This window comes from Microtus oregoni, unplaced genomic scaffold (assembly GCF_018167655.1).
Source record: "Microtus oregoni isolate MIOR12 unplaced genomic scaffold, Mior012 000019F_ref0000042, whole genome shotgun sequence".
NCBI classification, from domain to species: Eukaryota; Metazoa; Chordata; class Mammalia; order Rodentia; family Cricetidae; genus Microtus; species Microtus oregoni.
Genome location: NW_024543078.1, coordinates 19,260,434 through 19,282,323, shown reverse-complemented (window position 1 = coordinate 19,282,323; position 21,890 = coordinate 19,260,434). Strand labels below are relative to the sequence as shown.

At 45.4% G+C, this 21,890-nt stretch overlaps 1 protein-coding gene across 11 annotated transcripts in view; it reads right to left on the bottom strand.

The window, feature by feature from the left end:
• Window positions 1-21,890, bottom strand: part of Sanbr (SANT and BTB domain regulator of CSR) — a 77,423-nt gene that overhangs the window by 5,735 nt on the left and 49,798 nt on the right. For 9 of the 11 annotated variants that reach the window (XM_041669580.1, XM_041669589.1, XM_041669581.1 and 6 more), the window contains 3 exons: window positions 21,401-21,489; window positions 17,471-17,565; window positions 14,803-16,404 (listed from right to left, as the gene is read on the bottom strand). In XM_041669580.1, coding sequence (XP_041525514.1) covers window positions 16,368-16,404; window positions 17,471-17,565; window positions 21,401-21,489 — 221 coding nt within the window. In that variant the 3' untranslated portion in view covers window positions 14,803-16,367. Of the gene's footprint in view, window positions 1-14,802; window positions 16,405-17,470; window positions 17,566-21,400; window positions 21,490-21,890 lie in introns of those variants that run through there. The other 2 variants (XR_005975971.1, XM_041669587.1) reach the window with 1 other exon arrangement.

Below are 21,890 nucleotides of genomic sequence, written 5' to 3'. Positions count from 1 at the left end.
GCCCAAACTGGGGATAAGTTAAGCATAGAAATAATGAATAGAAATTCTTCGAATTAAATGAGCCCTATGCTATAGAGACATTAGTGAATTAAATGACTTTTAAAGAAAGGCTTCTTAGCAGCTCTCATATTAATGGCCAAAGAGGGACCAGCCAAAAATAAAAAACACCAAGGATAGCCTTTGCTGGAGAGGTTGTGGAGAAAGGGGTACACTCATCCATTGCTAGTGGGAATGCAAACCTGTGCAACCACTCTGGAAATCAGTGTGGCGGTTTCTCAGGAAATTCGGGATCAACCTACCACTGGACCCAGCAATACCACTCTTGGGAATATACCCAAGACATGCCCTATCATACAACAAAAGTATATGCTCAACTATGTTCATAGCAGCATTGTTTGTAATAGCCAGAACCTGGAAACAACCTAGATGTCCTTCAATGGAAGAATGGATGAAAAAAGTATGGAATATATACATATTAGAGTACTACTCAGCAGTAAAAAAAACAAGGACTTCTTGAATTTTGCATACAAATGGATGGAAATAGAAAACACTATCCTGAGTGAGGTAAGCCAGACCCAAAAAGAGGAACATGGGATGTACTCACTCATATTTGGTTTCTAGCCATAAATAAAGGACATTGAGCCTATAATTCGTGATCCTAGAGATGCTAAATAAGAAGGTGAATCCAAAGACAAACATATAGGCATCCTCCTGAATATTAACCTTTATCAGGCGATGAAAGGAGACAGAGACAGAGACCCACATTGGAGCACCGGACTGAAATCTCAAGGTCCAAATCAGGAGCAGGAGAGAGAACACGAGCAAGGAACTCAGGACCGCGAGGGGTGCACCCACACACTGAGACAATGGGGATGTTCTATCGAGAACCCACTAAGGCCAGCTGGCCTGGGTCTGAAAAAGCATGGGATAAAACCGGACTTGCTGAACATAGCGGACAATGAGGACTACTGAGAACTCAAGAACAATGGCAATGGGTTTTTGATCCTACTGCACGTACTGGCTTTGGGGGAGCCTAGGCAGTTTGGATGCTCACCTTACTAGACCTGGATGGAGGTGGGTGGTCCTTGGACTTCCCACAGGTCAGGGAACCCTGATTGCTCTTCGAACTGATGAGGGAGGGGGACTTGATCGGGGGAGGGGGAGGGAAATGGGAGGCGGTGGCGGGGAAGAGGCAGAAATCTTTAATAAATAAATTAATTAATTAAAAAAAAAGAGGGACCAGCCATTGTCGCTTGTCCTAGAGCCTGAAACTGGGATCATGAATAAAGTATGGATAGTTGAGTTGTCTCCACATAAGATATTCATCACAAAGAAAAAAAGGAAACCAGGCATGATGTCATCACAGGAGGCAGAGGCAAGTGGATCCCTGTGAGTTCAAGGTCAGCCTGGTCTACACAGCAAGTTCCAGGACAGCCAGGGCTACATGGAGAGACTCTGTCTCCAAACAAAACAAAACACGAACAACAAAAAAGAAAAAAATGATTTGACAGTGTAGACAAGTGGAAGGCAACATAACCACGTGATCCAATTTACTGCAGTGACACAGTGTGGCGCTGGAGAATCAGCAGAGAGATGTGTCCCATACTGTATGTTATGAGGTGCTGGGTGGTGCACACTTGGGTGCCAAAGGCAGGACACTCAGGTGTAGGCTACCTTGGATGTCACAGTGCAGCCAAGTCTCAAGAAACCCCAAGCTGATGTAAAAACACTCAAAGGCATGAGGCTGTTGAGGCATCCAGGCTGTGCAGGGTAAGAGCCTGGAGCGGCAAGGCGGTATGGTCCTAGCAAGGTTGGGTCCTTCCCCTGAATGAACATCCCTGGCGCAGGACACACAACTCTGCTGTGGCTTCTGGGCATGTGTGGCAGGTTTTCCCACCATTTCTGCAACTTTTTTGAAAGTTTAGAAGATCTTTTTTTTTTTTAAATAAAAAGCTTTACTTTCAATTAGTTAATAAATAATTTTGAGGCAGGATCTTACTATGTAGCCCTGGTAACCCCAAACTCACAGAGATCAGTGATCCACTTGCCTCTGCCTCCTAAGTACGTGAGTTAGTGGCACACACTGCCATGCCTGGCTCTGTGTCGGGGTCAGTATGTGCGTGAGTGCAGGAACCACAGAGGCCACAGGCACTACAGAGCCCTGGCTGGAGTTACAGGCAGTTGTGATCCACCCGACGTGGGCACTGGGGTTCAAACAGTCCTCTACAAAAGCAGTGTGCTCTCTTGACTGCTGAGCCATCTCCTGGAGCGAAAGAAATAACCCTTCAAAAACATTACCACGAGGGGCTCAGTCATTTCCAGGGCTGAGCTGGTGGAGGACACAGATGGCTCCCCCCATCTTTGTGGGGTGCACAATCAATCAGGAAACCACCTGACACCTCTGGCACCAGGCAGTTAGACACCATCTCAGGTGCTACCTGAGGTTCCTAGGCACTGGCAGGAGAGAGAAGAAGAGCCGTTCGGCTGGGGTGGGCAGGACTCCACCAACTAGATCCTGGCCCAGGACAGTTGGGCATCATCATGGTGAGCAAGTACAGGTTGGGGAAATGGAAGAGAGAGAGGCAGAAAGGTTCATGGGCTGGGGAGAAATGTGGATCTGAAGAGCTGAAGGTGGAGGAACAGGTTAATGGGAATGGACTGCTTACCAGGGCCAGGGCTTGGTTTGAGGTCCTGAGGCCCTGAAGCAGCCAAGGAGGCCTGTGTTGACGCCTGTGGCTACTGTCACCACTGAGGGCCTTGCAGAGGCCGGTAGGATTGGCCGCCACCTGGAGCCATGCTGACATCCAAGGGCCATGCTGCTGCAGGGGCCATGGCAATCCCAGTGGCCTACGCGGTCACTCAGATGTCACCAGCGCAGGGACATCCCGGCCCAGGCTGCTGCCAAGAACCATGTCTGGGTCTGTGGTCTGTGGTCTGTGTTGATGTCCCTGGCCCAGGTTGCCACCAAAGACCACATGGATGCCCACGGCCTAGGTCACAACCTGTGACCATGTTGGCGTCCACGGGCTGTGCCGCTGCTGGGGCAAAGCCTATTTGAGTGGCCAGTGCTGTCACGTGAGACCATGGTATTATTCAGACCAGGGCTGCTGCTAAGGCCATGTCTGGGTCCGCGGTCCTGCAGCAGCCAGGGTCTGAGTTGATGTCCGTGGCTTCTGTTACCACTAAGGGCTGTGCAGATGACTGGGGTCTGGTCAACACCCGAGACCGTGTCAGAGTCTAAGGCCAATGCTGTCGCCAGGGCCATACTGACCCAGGTGGTCAGTCACTCAGACATTCGAGCAGACACTTGAGCCTGGGCTGCCGCCTAGGGCCATGTCTGGATCAGTGGTTCTGTGATGATGTCTGTGGCTCATGTTAGCAGAGAGGATCACTGGAACCACGCTGTGTTGAGCAAGCTCTGCCTTCACCGACCCTGGGATGATAACTGCTCTGCCCTTTGCTGTATGTATACTGCAGCAAAAGAGCTGGACCCGCCCTCAAGGGAGATCCTCCCACCCCCACTCACCACAGGCGTGGACCGCACCTGGGCAGCACACAAGAGCTGATCTCCCTTGTCTGCCACACAGTGGCACTGGTGAGAGAATGCCCACCTGGTACCACCTGCGGCTGGCCCCCAGGTCACAAGAGGGGGACAGCTAGCCCTGACCCTCACTGGCTGCAGCACACAGGAGAGTGGGCTCTACACCTCGTCTGGGCAGCACACTAGAGTGAGGAATGGAGGTGAGCAAGCCCCGAGGGAGTGAGAGTAACAGTTACCCCAATCCCTCGTCTGCCATGTGGTGGCACGGGTGAAGGAACGATGCCTTCCTCCCTTTGACTTTTGCTACCTGCAGCAGGAGAGAGAACTGGCCCTGGGGTCACAAGAGTGGGAGAACTAGCCCTGCCCCTTACCGTGGGCAGCAATCAGGAGAGCAGGTTCTGCACCTGACCTGGGTGTGGGCACAGATGAGCCCAGGGTGAGGGCACAGGGGCAGGAGAGCTGGCCCCACCCCCACCAGCTCTACACCTTGCCTAGGCAAAGACAGGGAGCTGCCCCCCCCTCCCTGGGCCAGAGAGCAGAATTGGCTCCACCCCTTGAGGCAGGGGCACTGGGAGAGCTGCCGCAGCGAGGCAGCTTTGGGGAGCTTGTCCAGGAAGTGCAGATGAGGGAGAGCTAACAAGCTGACCAGGCCAGCTACCACCCAGAACCCAGGCCCAGAACCAGGGCCCAGAGTTGGCCCACCCCCAAATCCACCTCATCTATGAACTATTGGAGCATGTGAGGGGACGAACCTACAGATCCAAAACTGTAGGGTCTCCATGACACAGGACAGCAGCAGGATATCCAGAGAAGCCCCAGGGAGAGCTCATTATTGGCCAGAGGCCTCCAACCTGATCAATGACTCAAGCAAATGAACACTTGCAAGATGAGTGCACACACCACAGCCGCCAAGACAGTTATTCTCTCTCTGTCTACACACACACACACACACACACACACACACACACACACACACGTTTTGTTTTGTCTGGTTTTTCTCCTAAATTTGGTTTTGTTTTGGGTGGGTTGCAAGGGCAGAGGGCAGATGTGAGGGGAGCTGAGTGGGATCAGAATGCTTGAAGTAAAATCCAAAAGGAATCAATAAAAGTTAAAAAGGAAGAAAATGTTTCCACTAGAACTTACAATTCTGGCCAGAATTAATTAGGCCAAACCACTCCTGCCTCCAGGTTCCTGCCTAGAGTTCCGGCCCTGACTTCCCTGAGGAGTGTGACCTGTGACCTGTGAGAAGACAGACACCATGTCCTCTCCGTGTTTATGGTCATGTTTGTCACAGCAATAAACTCTGAAGCGGGTGAGAGCATGTGTTTCAGGATCCTTAACCTGCATCCTGTTTCTTCTGGACCTGTGCTCTCCTGTGAACTGTCTTTCCCTTCCGGAGTTTTGAGATGGTGGTCATTGTGGCCAAGCCGTTGCAGAACCCAGTATAGCCCAGGGTGGCCTCAGACTCCACGGTTCTTCTGCTTCAGCTAGGGTTACAGATGTGCCAGAGCAGCTGGGGTTACAGATGTGCCAGAGCAGCTGGGGTTACAGATGTGCCAGAGCAGCTTCCCACTAGGCTTTGTCTCTTCTGGTATTTTCACTTACTGCCTGCTTGTCTTCTGTAGTGAAAAGAGTGGACTTTCGCCCAGCGGTCGTCCATTATGTACGGTTCTCTGGTCCAGGTGGACTTTATCCTACTTAGCACACGGAGTCTGCCATGACCTGCATCTTTTTCAAATGCCAGATTCAGCTGTCTAGTGCTGTTCTTTAGAAGCTGTCCTGAGGTGAGATGCCGACTCTGTAACACACTACATTATGTTCTCGAGCTTGTCTCAGGGATCTGTCAGTCATACAGCTTGTGTTTGACTTTGCTTTCTTTTTCAGATTTTCATTTTAAAAATGACTTTCATTACAGTTTTAACATTTTGAGAAATCTTTTTATCACCCAGAGGCTCATGTGTGCAGCAGAGCACATTTCTTCTAAGAACGTTAAAGAGGCACACGATAGCACCACGGGCATCTCCCCAGCTTCCCAGGGTAGTGCTTAGTAAGACAGTCTTAAGTCCAAGTTTATACTTTGGTTCCTCCACTTAAGACCAACGAAAATGACACAGCCCAACAAAGGAACAATGGTTCCTGTCTGACATGGTTGGGGTCCCAACTGTCCACCTCTAATGAAGGGTTTCCTTCCCCGGGTTGTTTCCCCAGAGGGACCCCTCATTCTCTGTCTCCTTTTGTAGAGGTGAATCTGAGGTTTCCTGGTCAGAGCACGACACTGGGGACTAACCTCTAATGTTTAAACCAGGCTCAGGTGAGACGGAACTCAGCAGAAAGACTCCCTGATGTTCACAGAGCAGCCAGTCCCTAGACAGTCACAAGCCCGGGGTACACCTCACTCACGTGCTGTGTTCTCATTCCGACCTGGAGCCAGAATTTAGGAAAGGCTCCCAACAGATATCCTGAGCATGGACTGGCCTGTCAGCAGGACAGAGCTCGGGCACAGCTTCCCTGCTGCAGGCCTGCAGTCACGAGGAAGACATCGTGCTTCCCTTCGCTAGGCTTGAGCACAAGCCCTGATCATGTCTCCATCACCAGCCGCCATTCAGTTTATAGACTGTGTAGCGCTCTTTTTCTTTAGACAGGGTTCACTCTAGCCCAGGCCGCCCTGCAGCTTACTGTGTAGCTGAGGTTGGCCTTGTAGTGATCCCAGTCCCAGCCTCCCAGAGCTGCAGCTTACTGTGTAGCTGAGGTTGGCCTTGCAGTGATCCCAGTCCCAGCCTCCCAGAGCTGCAGACTCAGACATTATACATTCACCCTCCCGGGCTAGTCTGTCCCTCATCACCAAACTCAATTTTCTTTAACGGTTCTGATAGATTATTTTTTTCCATGTGAACGTATATTCATTTAGGTACCAGAAGAAAATGAGAAGTTATTTTTAAAGTGTTTTATTACATTTGTATTTAGTGTGTGTATGTTTGTGTCATGACACAGAGGTCGGGCCAGAGGACAACCTGGAGTCAGTTCTCGGGGTCGACTCAGGCTGTCAGGCTTGGCGCAGGAGACTTTACCTACTGAGCCATCTCACAGGTCTGAAAGATTCGGGATTTATTAGAACCACACCTCTGGAAGTTCCTCCTCTGAGCTTCCAGGCGCTAATGATTCTAACTGCTTTCTTTCGCTAGTTCAGCTTTTACCTTAACATCTCCTTTAGTTTCCCATTTCTTCACGATTCTTTAGCCAGTTCCTTTACAGTAAACCTCTCTTGGAATCCCGGCATAGTTTTTCCTCCCTCCTGTGGTCTGTTCACACTCTAGTATATAAACAATGTAGATGGACTGCTAACACAGATAAGGTGGCTGCAGGCCGAAAGACATTTAGAAAGTGTCGGTAACCCCTAGGCAGACTGCTCACTGGTTACGAGCTCTCGCTGTTCTTGCAGGGGACTGGATTTGGTTCCCTCCCAGCTCTTAGGTCAGGGACTCACAACTTCCTGTAGCTCCAGCTCTAGAGGATCACATGCCCATTTCTTGCCTCTGTGGGTACTGCACACATGTGTACACTCGCACACAGGCCTGGACAGAGAAAGGAATCCAACCACAGAACCCCGACAGCACGCACACACGCAGACACATCCTGTGGCAGGCAGCCGTCTGCTGGGCACTGTGGAGGGAGTCAGGGACGGCGCCAGAACAGCTCCGAAAACAGAGGAAAGAATTAGGTCTCTACTTCACACCAAACACAACACAGACCCAAGATGATCTCATCAGGTCTAGTGACAGCCTCCTGACCGCATTCCACCTAATGTGAAAAAGATAAACCCCAAAACTTCTAAAAGTAAACATTACAGTAAATATCAGGAATAAAGATGGCTTCTTAAAGAGACAGAATCATAAAGAGGAAAAGTTAATATATTTAATTATAGTCTAAATTAACTTCCTCCAGGTCTGTTGGCTCATGCCTGTAAAAATGATTTTGAAGGTCACGACCCATTGCCAGGTAGAGCGACACACACCTTTAATCCCAGCATTCAAGAGGCAGGAGCAGGTAGATCTTTGAGTCTGAGGCCAGCTGGTCTACAGAGTAAGTTCCAGAATAGCCAGGGCCACACACTGAGATTCCACCTTGAAAACAAACAAATAGGGCTGGAGAGATGGCTCAGAGGTTGGGAGCATTGCCTGATCTTCCAAAGGTCCTGAGTTCAATTCCCAGCAACCACATGGTGGCTCACAACCATCTGTAGTGGGGTCTGGTGCCCTCTTCTGGCCTGCAGGCATACACACAGACAGAATATTGTATACATAACAAATAAATAAATATTTAAAAAAAGAAAACAAACAAATAAACAAACAAACGGGAGAGCTGCTCTGAATTCTAGGCTTATCCTGGGATACCATCTCATAACACGGAGAACTAAACAAAAACGGAGGAAAAAAGCCTTCTATGGATCGTTGACAACCTTAAAGGTAGAGATATTTATAATCCATATTACTAATAAAGGGCCGACATGCACACAGACCACACGTAGACATATGGTAAGCCTTAATGCTCAGTAGAAAAACAGATGCTCTTTAGACCTTAACACATCTGTCCCATCCAAGACCTAGCTGTTATCAATTTGATAGTATTAAGAAATGTTTTTGTTTTGATATGTTTTTTTAAGGTAGAGTCTAACTATGTAGACCAAATTTGCCATCCTCCTGCCTCAATGCTGAGATTAGAGGCATGCACTACCTTGTCCAGCTTTACGGACTGGCTGAACTCGCCTTCCAGGTTCTCCTGCATGAGGACGCAGCTCAGGGGCTCTCAGTAGACAGCATGAGCTTATCTTAGTTTTTGGCTTCTAGTGCTAAGAGAAATAAATCTCTTTCTTATAAAGTAGCTTATGGCATTGTTATTAGCCGCACAAATGGATTAAGAATGAGAAGAAACCCAAGTGACCAATAAACATACAAGCATACACTTAACCTCCCTAAGTAAGTCTCCAAACAAAAACGATGACACTATTCCACTTTCTCTGGACTAGTGAGAACTGCAGTTTGTCAGGACCTGTGGTATTTGTAATAAACTTACAAACAGTAGCACCCGAGGAGAGGAATGGGAAGCATGAAGGTAAGGCCGGCAATGGGCAAAGTGAAAGCATATTTCTATGCAGGGACTTTATGGGCTGCAGTTGAGCCTGGTAAGTCAGTGTCGGAGGGAGCCTTCATCCCTGCCCCCTTATGACCACGATGAGCAGAGCTTCAGAGCACAGCCTAAGCCTCGGTACTACACTGCTGAGATTCTGTTATTACTACAACAGGACTATCCTGACTGGCAGGAATGCCGGTGGCTGGGCAAACAGGGGCATCGGGTGCTGCTGGTAGGTGCCCATGCTGGAACAATTCGGGAGGAGAACTTGACAAATTGTTGACATGCAAATCCATCAGCTAATATATTCATGAAAGAATTTCCAGAGGGTTTTAATGGAATGTTAAGGGGAAGAAACTGAAGCTAGGTGGGATTACACGTGTCTGTAATCCCAGCACCCCAGAAACTGAGACAGGAAGAGCATGGGTTAGAAGCCAGCCTGGGCCACATAATAAGACACTACTTAAAAAGAATAAAACCAAAAGCAAGCCTGAAATATAATATCAACATTTACTGACAAGAAACAGATACATGTATTTTAGGAGATTGCTAAACTAGATTGTACTATTGAGTGAGTAAGCTTCAGCTCCCTGTATCAGGATGCATCACTCTAAAAGTATGCTTTCGGAGCTGCGTAAGGATGTGTGCAGTATGAGGTCACTGCATGAAGGCTGCACACACCATTCTGATGTGGAGGCAAAGTATGGAGGCACAAATGACAGGCATCAGGGCAGTAAATAAAAAATTCAGTGCAAGGTTTACTTCTGGGAGGATGGGTGTGTGGGGATGTTTTATTTCTACTACAATCGCTAGTGCTGTTCCGTTGGGTTACTAGGTGGTGGGTACATTGCTGCTGTGTTCTCCCGTATCCATCCCTTTGTCCCATCTCTGAAACAGCGTCTATGGACATCCTGGGGTAAATCTGCCCTGCGTTTCCCACATCTGTGTCTTTCCCACTTTGGTGGACAGAATGAGGATGGAGGTCAGGCAACCAGCAGGTTCGAGCACAGACTGGCAGGCTAGGTAAGATGGAACTCAGTTTTACACATTAGAGGTTAATACAAGTGTTCGCTGAAAGGAGGAACATTCGGTTTTTAAAGTGTCTGAACTGATGTGTCTGCCATGACATATTTAGGTATTTTCTCCTTTACTGTTTGAGATTACTAGAGCATATGCCAACAGAACCTGCAGAACAGACACATGTGCAGGTCTTCCCATCTCATAGTGGGCGAGTCTGGCTTCAGAAGGAAACAGACTTTAACAGCAATGTTGTTAAGTAGCCTTCCTTGCTCCACTTCTCCTTTCCTTCTAGACTTCTCTGTGTGTTCTGGCAATTTCTCTCTCACCAGTTACTTCCACAGAACTTTGCTTCCTACTTCAGACAGTTCACACATGCATGCTTACATAAAGCCAACCCTGAAAACTGAATGTGTACATAACCCAGGCCACAGCCCCTCAAGGCGAGGCTCTGGCATCAGAGTCCACGATTTCCTGAGTCCCTATGCTCCTGAGCATGTTTGTGGTGGAGGTTAGTGCTTGTCATTTAAACATGACCATGTCAAACATCAGTGTGCTTCTGACTCCACTCGAACAAGAATCACCTGTGAGCTTTAAAATATAATGTTACCCCAGCTCCAGAGCCACTATTAGAAGCCTATCTGCCAGAGAGAATGAGGCCTAACTTAAAAAGCAAGGCAAACGAGCTCCAGTACTGACCGCGGCTAAGGCGGTACACAATAGAGATTTCTCTCACATATTTATCCTGATGTACAATAATTCAGACAGGTGGCTGACTACATTTCTTACTAAGGAATTAATTTTGTTAATTTATTAAATTAGAGGAACTATATTAATCATAGGTAGGAACAGAGTTCCAAACAATCAACAATGTCACTCAAAATTAACCTGTTAAACCGCCATGTTTGTTCCGGCTGTTCCTTACAGACACAGAGCAGTTCTAACAGAGCTGGGAACCGCTGGCCTGCGTCAGTGTCCTGGCACAAAACAATGCCAAGAGATCACAGGGAGGCAGGCAAGGCAGGCCATGAGGGCAGTGAGCACAGCACCACCCTCCCGATGGGTCCAGACCACTCCCTCCCACAGATTATTCTAACTGCCCTGCAGAGAAGGAACACGTGGTCCTTCCGGTTCTCCTTTCCCCCTCTTTGTGTTTTCCCGAGATTGCTGGCATCCATTAAACCTGGACTTCTTCTAATTCTGTTTGATTTGGTTTGATTTGGATTATTGCGCTGGCGGAGAGGTTTGTCGGCCAGAAAAACTAAACACTTACTACGTGTCAGGCTGCACATCCACGTGTGCTACACATACTGATGGCTAGTGACGGTGTCACTGAGTATGCTCGTGTGTGTGTGTGTGTGTGTGTGTGTGTTACTGCCCTTAGACAAGCTGCCATCTGTGGGTCTGCTCACCCATAAAGAAGCAGATAAGAATATTGTCCTGTGCACAATGGTGATGCGCATGAGCACTTTGCTCACACTCACACACACACACACACACACACACACACCCATATTCTTTTGTCTATTCTGACCTTTGGAAGACAATTTGCTGCAGTGTCTGGCTGGCTAAGCACTGTCTTTGCCCTCAGGGCTCCTGGGCGGGTCTTAGTGGGGGGTTTCCCTCACAAGTGATGGGCTGCCCTTCTCAAGACTGTCGGCAATGTTAGTATACTTGTGTTTGTGCATGCATGCACGTGCTGACGTCTGTGGAACTTCTTAGCTGTGCTGTTTTTGGCTGCTTTCCACTCTGATCTTTCCTTTCCCACATTTGTTATGACTCAAAGGCATCACCTCCAAGATTCTGCTTGTTCATTTTAAATATGAGTGTATGTTTTGTGTGCAGATGTGTGGAAGTTAGGCTCCATCCTGTTGTGATTGTTCGTCACTTTAAGAGACAAGCCATGCCCTCTCCCTGCAGCCTCTCCCTCCCTTGCCATCTTGGCTTCTCTCTCTGTTCCCTTGTCTGCTCCCTACTTCTCTCTCTCCCTTTCCTCTTCCTCCTCTTCTCTTCCCCTTCTCTCATTTCTCTCCCTCTCTCTTTTCTCCCTTCTCCCTTCCCTCTCCATACCCCCTGAATAAATATTTAACCTCACTGTATATGTCATGTCTATCCATGTTTCTGTATACTTCCCGCCCCGCCTGGGACCAGCTACTGCTCGGGGACCAGCAGCCATCTCTGCCTGGGACTGGCTGCTCTCAGGGCCCACTGCCTGCCGCCACATGGCCTGCTACCACCACTTGGGGACCTACCGCATTTCTGCTGCCTACTGCCGCCGGAGATCTTGCAGCATTTTTAAAAAATCATAACACATCCACCTTGTTTTTCAAGACAAAGTCTCTCAATGGAAGGCTAGCTTGACAGGCTATTGAGCCCCGGGGATTTGCCTTTCTCTGTCTCCCCAGTTGCTGAGATTACAAGCACAAAACATCAGACCTAGTTTTTCTACACAGATTCTGGGAATTGAACTCTGGTCCTTTTTCTTATGCATCAAGTACCAACTGATCCACCTCCCAAACTCTACATATTATTTTTATAAAAATGTAAGAAAAAAGGTGGATGAAATATAAGGGTAGAAAATGATTGTATGTGCTAGGTGGTTGTGGCACACACCTTTAATCTCAGCAATCAGGAGGCAGTCACATCTCTGTGAGTTCAAGGCCAGACTGGTCTACAGAGCTAGTTCCAGGATAGTTAGGGCTGTTACACAGAGAAACTCTGTCTGAAAAGGTTACATGAGGCTTTGGTGGGTTAGCTTGATGGCTTGCTTAGCAATCACAAGGACCTGAGTTCAGATCCCCAGAACCCATATAAACACTGAATATGGCTGTGTCTACCTGAAATTGTAGTGCTGGGTCTCTCATAGAGCAGAAAAATGGCAGGCTCCAGGTGAGTGAATAACTCCGTCTCAAAGGAGTAAGACGGAAGCTCCATAAATAATCACTGTGGGGAGACTGAGAGAGGCCTTTAGATTCACGGCTTCTTCCTTGAAAATGCCACGGCGCCTGTCTATTCACCACGCAAGCACCCACGTGTAGAAGCTGTTGAGAGGTCACGTGGTCACAACTGTGGCTTATGTGGACCGCCACTCTGCTTATATTCGGCAGGTTCTAGCAGAACTCAGTGTGGGTCTACAGGGAATCTCTCTGGGTGACCCATCGTGAGATAAGAATCTAGAAGCTAGCCAGGCGGTGGTGGCGCAGGCCTTTAATCCCAGCACTTGGGAGGCAGAGGCAGGCGGATCTGTGTGAGTTCGAGACCAGCCTGGTCTACAAGAGATAGGTCCAGGACAGGCTCCAAAACCACAGAGAAACCCTGTCTCGAAAAACCAAAAAAAAAAAAAAAAAAAAAAAAGAATCTAGAAGCTGTGAAGGACACTGCTGCCATGCTGGGACAACCGCAGGTGACCTCCAGAGAGACACAGCTTGGTATCATCTCTTCTGATCATTGTACACTTTGAAACACTATGGTAGTCAGAAAGACAGGGGTGCATTCTTTATACTGGGAGACGCTGCACACATGTCAGACACCTGCAGAACAAACTCTGATAGGATGGGAGTGTTGTTTACATTGGCAATGGAAAGGATCCCCACAAGAGTGACATCTAACCCAAATGTGGTTATCAGACAGCCTTGCAGTCTACGGGAATAGCTCACATCCAAGTGAAAATGCACCTTACTTATTGGGAAGAATGGTAGCTGGGGTGTGGCCAGTAAGAGAGAAGGTGGGAAAGGAGGAACTTGCAAATCTAGGCTATGAGGCTGGGTTCATCCTGGGTGGCTGAGTGGATTGAAGCACAGTGACAATTGTGAAAATTAAGGTGTGAACACACAGTTACTCATTCTTAAGGCCCAGGGTTGCTTTCTGGGTAACAGATCACACAAAGTTAGGGTTTGTAGAACTCCCTGTCAGATATGACAGGTGGGGATGCTGAGATGGAGAGGAACAGATTCAGGCGCTTCCTTCCTAGGTCCACACGCGAGAACACTGCTGGAGAGGACGTCAATCCTTGTTAGAGCACAGCACGAAACACTACCCAGGGCCACAGTGACAGCACAGAGACCACGGCCAAGGAGAAACCGGGCTCAATTCTGAACACAGCCTGGCAGACAGGAAGTTACAGCCAAGAGCAGAGTAGGGTCAGTAATTGAAAAACTTCCCCCACAGAAACTCAAATTATAGGAAGAGGTACAATTAACTTTTGCCTTAAAGAATTTGAAAATTTCTTCCAAATAAATAACAATATCAATGCAACAATAGATGATATTTATGGAGAGATTTCTATTAATTTACTCACTCCCAATAATTCTGTAACATTATCCTAGGATTAGCTTCCTCTACCAACCACATTTTAGGGAGACTGGAGGAACTAACCCATCAGAATTGGACGAGCTAGGTAACACAGTGCCTCTGGCCTGGAAGAGGCAGAACAGTTGCTGAATGATAGCTAGAGGTTGACTCAAGAATTATTGCCCAGGGGGCTGGAGAGATGGCTCAGAGGTTAAGAGCATTGCCTGCTTTTCCAAAGGTCCTGAGTTCAATTCCCAGCAACCACATGGTGGTTCACAACCTTCTGGGATCTGGTGCCCTCTTCTGACCTGCAGGAGCAGGCATACACACAGACAGAATATTGTATACATAATAAATAAATTTTAAAAAAAAAGAATTATTGCCCAGTTTGGAGACAAAAGGCTTTTTAATGCTTAAATATGCCATCACCAAAAAATATGACAGCTTCAGCCTCAGCTTCTAAAACAATTATATAGCTCACAATTTCCAACTAAACATTCAAAAGAAAAGGGACGAGTACAGTGAAGATCATTCATGTGCTGTTTCCACTCACTCCTGTTAGTGGGAGCAAACCAGGCTCCTGTGCACCTGTTCTACTGCTGAGCTGCACGCCCGGACCCTCTGTGGTATTTCAGACCTTAAATGTTTGGCTAAATGTTCTGAGACAGGTCCTGAATGTGGGATTTTCCTACTTCAATTTCCAGACTGACGGGGTGTGCCATCACACTCCAATGATAACCGTGGAACCTCGGCATTTCACCTCACACACAGCTCGTTCTCCAGACTTCTCAGACAGCAGAACCAGGCAGACCAAGGGACTTTCTACATGGTTTTTGTCATTGCCATTTATTTCAACTAAAGAAGTATAAACTCAGAATTAATGTAAAGAAATCCTTAAAATACTTGGCAGAGGAGATGCCTGTCCATGTATCACAGACAGACCCGAACTAACCAAACACATTCTGTATAGAGTCAGACTATAACAAAGTCTGGCTTGTTAGTATCAGTCTCCTCGGGACTTTATCATCAGTGAAAATCCCAAAGCAGGCTCCCTTCTGATCACGCTGATCACAATAGGTCCATTTACACACACATCCAAACCCTGCTATCAGAGACCAGCAGCCAACTGCAAGGCTGAAGAATAATGAGACCACACATCGTGTATTAAGAAACACTTTAAAAAATAAATATGGTATAAGCTATTTCCACAATATCAGATGACTGAAATATATATAACAAAATCAGACATTAAAAACATAATTATCAAATAATTGAACTTCATATAACAACTAAAAGATACACTAACAATTCTAATTTCTTTTTGTGTGAACTGAATGTGAGCTGAACTGTTCTTTCAAACTGCTGTCCTGTCCCACATCACCAAGGCCTGCTCTCTGAATAATTTCCAAACACATGATTTAGTGCATGCTCACAGTCTGGAACAAAATTTCCCGGGCATGCTATGTACCTGGTTAGAAAAAATTAAAGCATGATCTATAAAATAGTTGATTTTATTTTTTTTGAATGTATGAAATTTCCAGCCATCTAATCTATCCGGGACTTTTAAGACACTCCTAAGTAACAAGCGAGTGTAATTGTTAAGGGGTTGTTGAAATAGGTTTAGAGAACGGATGGGTCAGAGAGCCATACAAGTGAATGTTACAGAACCGAAATGATTCTACCCTAAACCATCACAGGCTATTCTAGGAAATTTGGGATGTCACTAGCTTCAGAGAAGAGAAACTAATGACTAATTCAGGCTCAGATGACCAACTCAGAAGCATGAAGAACTGAAAGAAACAAATTAACACTGTACTTTCCAGTAAAAGCCTGAGAAGATGGACACATCTGGACCAACATGATACTGGAAAAACCTCGTCTTGAAACTCATGCGGCTTCAAGATCTGTCATGCTTTCATATGCACATAGACCTGCATTCACATCACTGGGTATCGTCATACAGGACTCGCTTTCAATGCTATTCCTAAGACTTAACAGTCCACACAATGGCAATCAGCACACATACACGTAACACTACTAACTGCAACCCTTCATTTCTTAAGGTCTTTCCAAAACTCAGTCATTTGACAATTTAGGCCTTTTCTCTTTCAAATAAATAAAGGGTAACAAATATTAGGAATCTTGACTATGTAAAATTTGTAATTATTTTCTACACAGCCTAGAATTATACAAGGAAAAATGTATATAAAAATTTATATTTATAGTTAGGTTTTAATGAAGCCTAACTATATATCTGTCTCGGCATGATTTACGCGGTTTGCAGGAATAACTAATAAAACACTTAGAAGTCATGTTTTTGAAGGTCTTCAGGAAATGAACAATTTCAGATGTCCAGGAGTGTGCCTTCTCTCTTTTTATGTTTAAGGGTGCTTTATGCAGGACGCCCTTGACCAAAACGACTTTTAGACCTAGATTTTTTAAACAGAAAAGAAAGTCAGACTCGCTCTGGAACAGAAGGCTATTGTTGTTGCCTCAGCTTGTCCGCTTGACAATATCAACACTCAGTGAAACTGCATGCCGCTCATGAGTAAGATACAATTTGGAATTCAAACTTAAAAAATGATTTTGAGAGAGAATCTAGTATGTAAACTGCACAGTACATGCCAGGAGCAGCACTGTAACGGAACACACCGGTGTTTCTAGGGGACAAAGATGGACACTTGGGATGAGAGCCGTAAGAACTGCAGCTGTAGGCACGGCTGCTCTGGATGAACCCAGCACAGCGACTGAGGAGGCCGCATTCAGTTGTGCAGATCTCTGGTCGCGGACTAGGCACACAGCGTCTCTAGTACCTGTGTTCATGTCTCAGTACCTTAAGTTCTAACAGGAAGTCAGTGATGGCGAATGGCACAAGACTTATTCGTTAATTTATTGAGAGAAGTAAGATGTGACTGTACTGGGGGACTTTCTGGTAAAGAAAGGGCCGACCTACGCGGCTCTGTCCTCCTCGGGCAGGATAAAGGCTTAGGACTGATGTTCAAGAGACTTTTGGAATAACACAAAGCCTGTATCAGACGTAGACCAACAGTGTTCTCTCTACTCTGCAGCACACTCTGCCTATTGCCACACTACAGAGAAAGGTGGGGGAGGGACAGGAAAGGTCAGTGACTTCCTACAGTGACCCTAACACAATTTACATAGTATGACAATTTCACCAGCCCGCAGCTGCGCTGCAGCTCCTACCAGTGCAGTATCACCATCACTTGGTGCTGGAGACACATGTGGTGAGCGTGCTAGGAGAGCTTTTACCTCCAGATTGCGGACAAGAACGGCTGACTCGAAGGTAGCTGGCTCAATAAATAGGAAACTTAAAGAAAACTAAGCCTTTTATGTTCATGAAAATTTGTGTTCACGACTTGTTAAAAAGTGTTCTGATTTGCTGAAATAAGGAACGGAAGTCATACTATGTGCTTTAGTGCTCACACGGTTTACTCTGCGGAACCAGAGGCCTCATGCTGCTCGCTGCTGATTTACCTGGGGTTTTTGTCAGAGCTGTTCTGCCGGGCACTACCAGGCGCCGCTGAGGCTTTGACTTGTGCTTCCAGTCTAGAATAAATACCTCCTGCAAACTGTGGAATAAAGAAGCAAAATTGAATTACCTTCAAGGAAGTAAAGACTGACCTATATATAACAAAACACACTTCTAAATTTAGAAAGTAATTTATTTTTGGTCTATAAAGCTCAGGCTTCTGATGTACTACATATAGTAAGACTCTTCATTTTAGTACATAGATCTGGGTTTTGACAAATGCACAGGGGCTCAGCTGGCTCTTGTCTGGGGCTGGACTCTGAGCTCCAGTCCTCATGCGGTTCTTAGCTGCTATGTGGTTACTCCAGCCTTGATTTTTATTTAAAAAAAAAACAAAAACAAAACAAAACACATATAGTTTATTTGCTAAACCCTGATACTTTTAATCCCAATACTTGGGAGGCAGAGGCAGACAGATCTCTGAGTTCAAGGTGTGGTGGCACGTACCTTTAATCCCAGCACTGGGAGGCAGAGGCAGACAGATCTCTGTGAGTTCAAGGACAGCCTGGTCTACAGAGTGAGTTCCAAGACAAAGATACACAGAGAAACCCTGTTTCGAAAAGGCAGAAATTAAAAATAAAAGAAATAAAGGTTAAAATAAAGCCACATAAAGATGAAAAATACATAGAGAATCTTGATACTGTATGTTATTGTGCTCTCTTTGAGTTGTTTGAATGCTGAGGAAGGAACAACAGCTGCTAAAAGATACTTGTTTATAAATGCTGCTGAATTAATCCAAGATGAGTATTTTGAAAATACCTTGACTTCAAAATTGAAGTCAAAAGGTATGTTACTTTAGAGAAGAGGTTTTGCTTTTATTTCCACAGGAAATGAGAGGCTATGAATTCATTCCAGATTAAGAAAAATCAGCTTTGATCAAAGAAGACCACCTGAGAAATCTCCGGCAGGAATAGATGGCCCAGATGTCTGAGTTCTTCATCCAGAACAGGTTCAAGACTGCTGCCTGAGATGATCAAACCTCACAGGATACTCCAGTCACAACTTGATCATAATTCTAATTTTTTTTAGGTCCCCCATAAGATTATCAGCGCCCCCAATCAGCAGGAAGTATTCTGGAAAACTACACCCACATTCCCAAAAATTGACTATGGATATTTTCCTTTGTTTAGAATGTGGGTTACAAGTTGTTATGGATAATGGTCAGGAGAAAAGCTAAACAAAGGATACTGGATTCAGAGTTTTTGTTTTAAAAAAGGGGGCGGGGAGTGCTGTGGGATAATGGTATGTACCCTGCCAATTGTATTTTAATAAAATGTTGATTGACCAGTAGCCAGGCAGGAAATAGAGGCGGGGCAACGAGAACAGGAGAATTCTGGGAATAGGAAAGCTCAGTCTGTAGCTGTGACCCAGACACAGAGGAAGCAAGATGTGACTGTCTCGCCGAAAAAGGTACTGAGACATGTGGCTAACATAGACAAGAATAATGGGCTAATATAAGTTATAAGTGTTAATAAGAAGACTGAGCTACTAGGCCAATTAGTTTTTAATTTAAAAAAAACCACGTAGTTTATTTGCTAAACCCTGAACTCCTCTTGGCCCTTAAAGAGGGTCCCATATAGACTAGGCTGGTCTCAAACTTACTATGCATCCAAAGACAACCTTAAGCTTGGGATCCTTCTGCTCCATCTTTTGAGTATAGAGACTGCACCACCACCTCTGGTTTATGTGGGCTGGGGAGCAAACCCAGGGCCTTAAGCCTGAGGGTTCTTTGAAAGAAAAGGTTTTATTGAGCTGCTACAGAAATCAGAGAAAAAGAAAGGGCAGGTCCTGGGGCACAAGTGCCCACTGAGCCTGGCAATTGGGAATATTCAATGTGGCCATCTGCCATCCAGCCTCATCCTCCTGAGTGCTGAGACTACAGGCATGCACCATACACCTTGTTGTGAGTTAAGCTTCTCCCATCACTTTTCTAGCCCTTTAAATTCAGGAAATCTCAGAATTTTTCTTGTCACATTACCATTTTGGAGACTTTCTAGTTTTTCACAATTATGAATAACGACATTATAAATGAATGGCATTTATAAAAAACTTCTGAACTATTTTCCACAGCTCCTACAAGCTAAACAGAGGTCCATTTGCTTCATGACCTCACGAGCACCTAAACAAAAGCTCAGAGCTTTTAGAAGCAGCATTTGATTGAGATGCTATTTTGTATTTCTCTAATGACTAATGATGATGCATTTTCATGTTTTCTTGCTACCTGCATCTCTTCCTCTGCCTGATTTATTTATGTATTTATTCATTGTTACTTTAAATTGCTTTATCAGTTTCTATGTATGGGTGTTTTACATGCATACCTGCATACCAGTATGCCCCGGGAGACCAGAAGAGGGGCTTGCATCCACTGGAACTGGAGTTGCAGAGGTTTGTGAACAGCATGTGGGTGCTGGGAATTGAATATGGGTCCTTAAGAGTCCTCTGAAAGAGCAGCCAGTGCCTGTAAGTGCTGTGCCATCTCTCCAACCTCTATTATTTTGAGACTGTCTCACATGTTACCGTAGTTGGCCTGGAATTCATAGGGACCCACCTGCCTCTGCCTCCCAAGTACTGGGATAAAGGCGTGCGCCACCATGGCGAGTTTGCCTATTTATTGGATTATTTTATTATTGAGGAGCTAAGCTTTTTTGAGATAATTTAATTACAATATCATTTCTCTCCCCTTCGTTTTCCACAAACCTATTCATCAGACAAACGTTTTACACTTGGTTTGTTATTGTATATGAACTGTTTGTTTGTTTGTTTTTTGAAACAGGGTTTCTCTGTGTAACAGTCCTAGCTTCCTGGAACTCACTTTGTGGACCAGGCTGGCATCCAACTATGAATCTTTATTCTTTCTTTTTTTCTTTTTGAGACAGGGTGTCACTGAACAGCTCTGGCTATCGCATTACCTAGCCCAACTGTCTTTTCGTTCCCTTTACAGTGGTTTTAAAGAAGAACTTTAAGTTCTGATGGATTCTCATTAATTTTTCTTTTGTGGATCATGCTTTAGTGTTGAAGCTAAGAAATTAAAATGTTTTGAACATTTAATTTAGTAGTGTACATGTGTATCTGTGCACATGTGCACACAAGTTTACAGGCCCTTTTGCTAGGAAGTTTTTATCTAACTGAAGGTCACAGCTTGTTTTCCTTTGTAAATTTTATGGGTAAGTGAATTTTCTTTTATTTGTTCCATCCTGTCCTGTCCTTTTATTTGTTCCCATTTATTTCATTTTACTTTTGCTGCCGGAGATTGGATTTAGGGCCTTATTCATTCTAGGCATACACTCTACCAAGGAGCTACAACCCCAATGAGTAAGTAAAAACATACAAAATGGATTATTTAGGAGCTATGGTGCATTTATAATGCAGACGCCGATGACACATAATGCTGTTACTGACAGTAACTCTTATGAGAATTCAGCAAGTTAGCATTTATCTCAGAGACAACATCCAGATATGACAAACAAGGGTGAACAGATGCAGCACTTTTTTCCAGTTGCTTTGGCCAACAATGCACAACTAACCTACTCTTGGTGTAACACTATACTTTAAGGATAATTTGCTTTATCATGAAATCCCAGGTGCAATGTCACTCTCTCTTCCTGTTTCCTGTAGATCCAGATGTAGAACTCTCAGCTGCCTCTCCAGTACCACATCTGCCTGTGAGCTGCCTTGCTTCCCACCATGATGATAATGGGCTAAACCTCTAAACTGAGCCCCAATTAAATGTCTTCCTTATAAGAGTTGCTGTGGTCATGGTGTCTCTTCACAGCAATAGAAAACCTAACTAAGACAACAGTTAACTGTTTTTCATATGAAATAAAACCAGGAAGAAAAAATTTACTTAAATATACACACTGGTAAATAGTTCTTACTTCTTTTGAGTCCTTTGACTTGACTCGGTCCAGGTCACCCAATCTCATTTTTATTAGATGCCCTGTAATTTCAGACATCCGCCGCTGATCTGAAGGTAAAAAAAAACAGACCATTACTTTTCATGAGAACCACATAGTTCCTATTTTTCTAGAAAGACTATAATCAACAAAGGTTTATGAAAATGTATTTTGTTCTTCATTTCAGGTACACACTTCTACATATCTGTGAAGAATTTGGGTACCTTGTAGCAAATGACTAATCTATGGACAGCTGTACTGCCTTTCAGACTCCTGGGTATGGCTGGTATGTCCCCAAAGGATCAAGTGGTACAAGTCTGACCCCAAGTGTGGGAATAATGAGCGGTGCTGGAACCTTTAGGAGCTAGGGCCTGGTAGTTATCTGATTGGGGCCAACAGTCCTAGAGGAGACCAATGTAGTTATTATGTGACACTGTTTAATTCCTGTAAGGTCACATTGATACAAAAATAA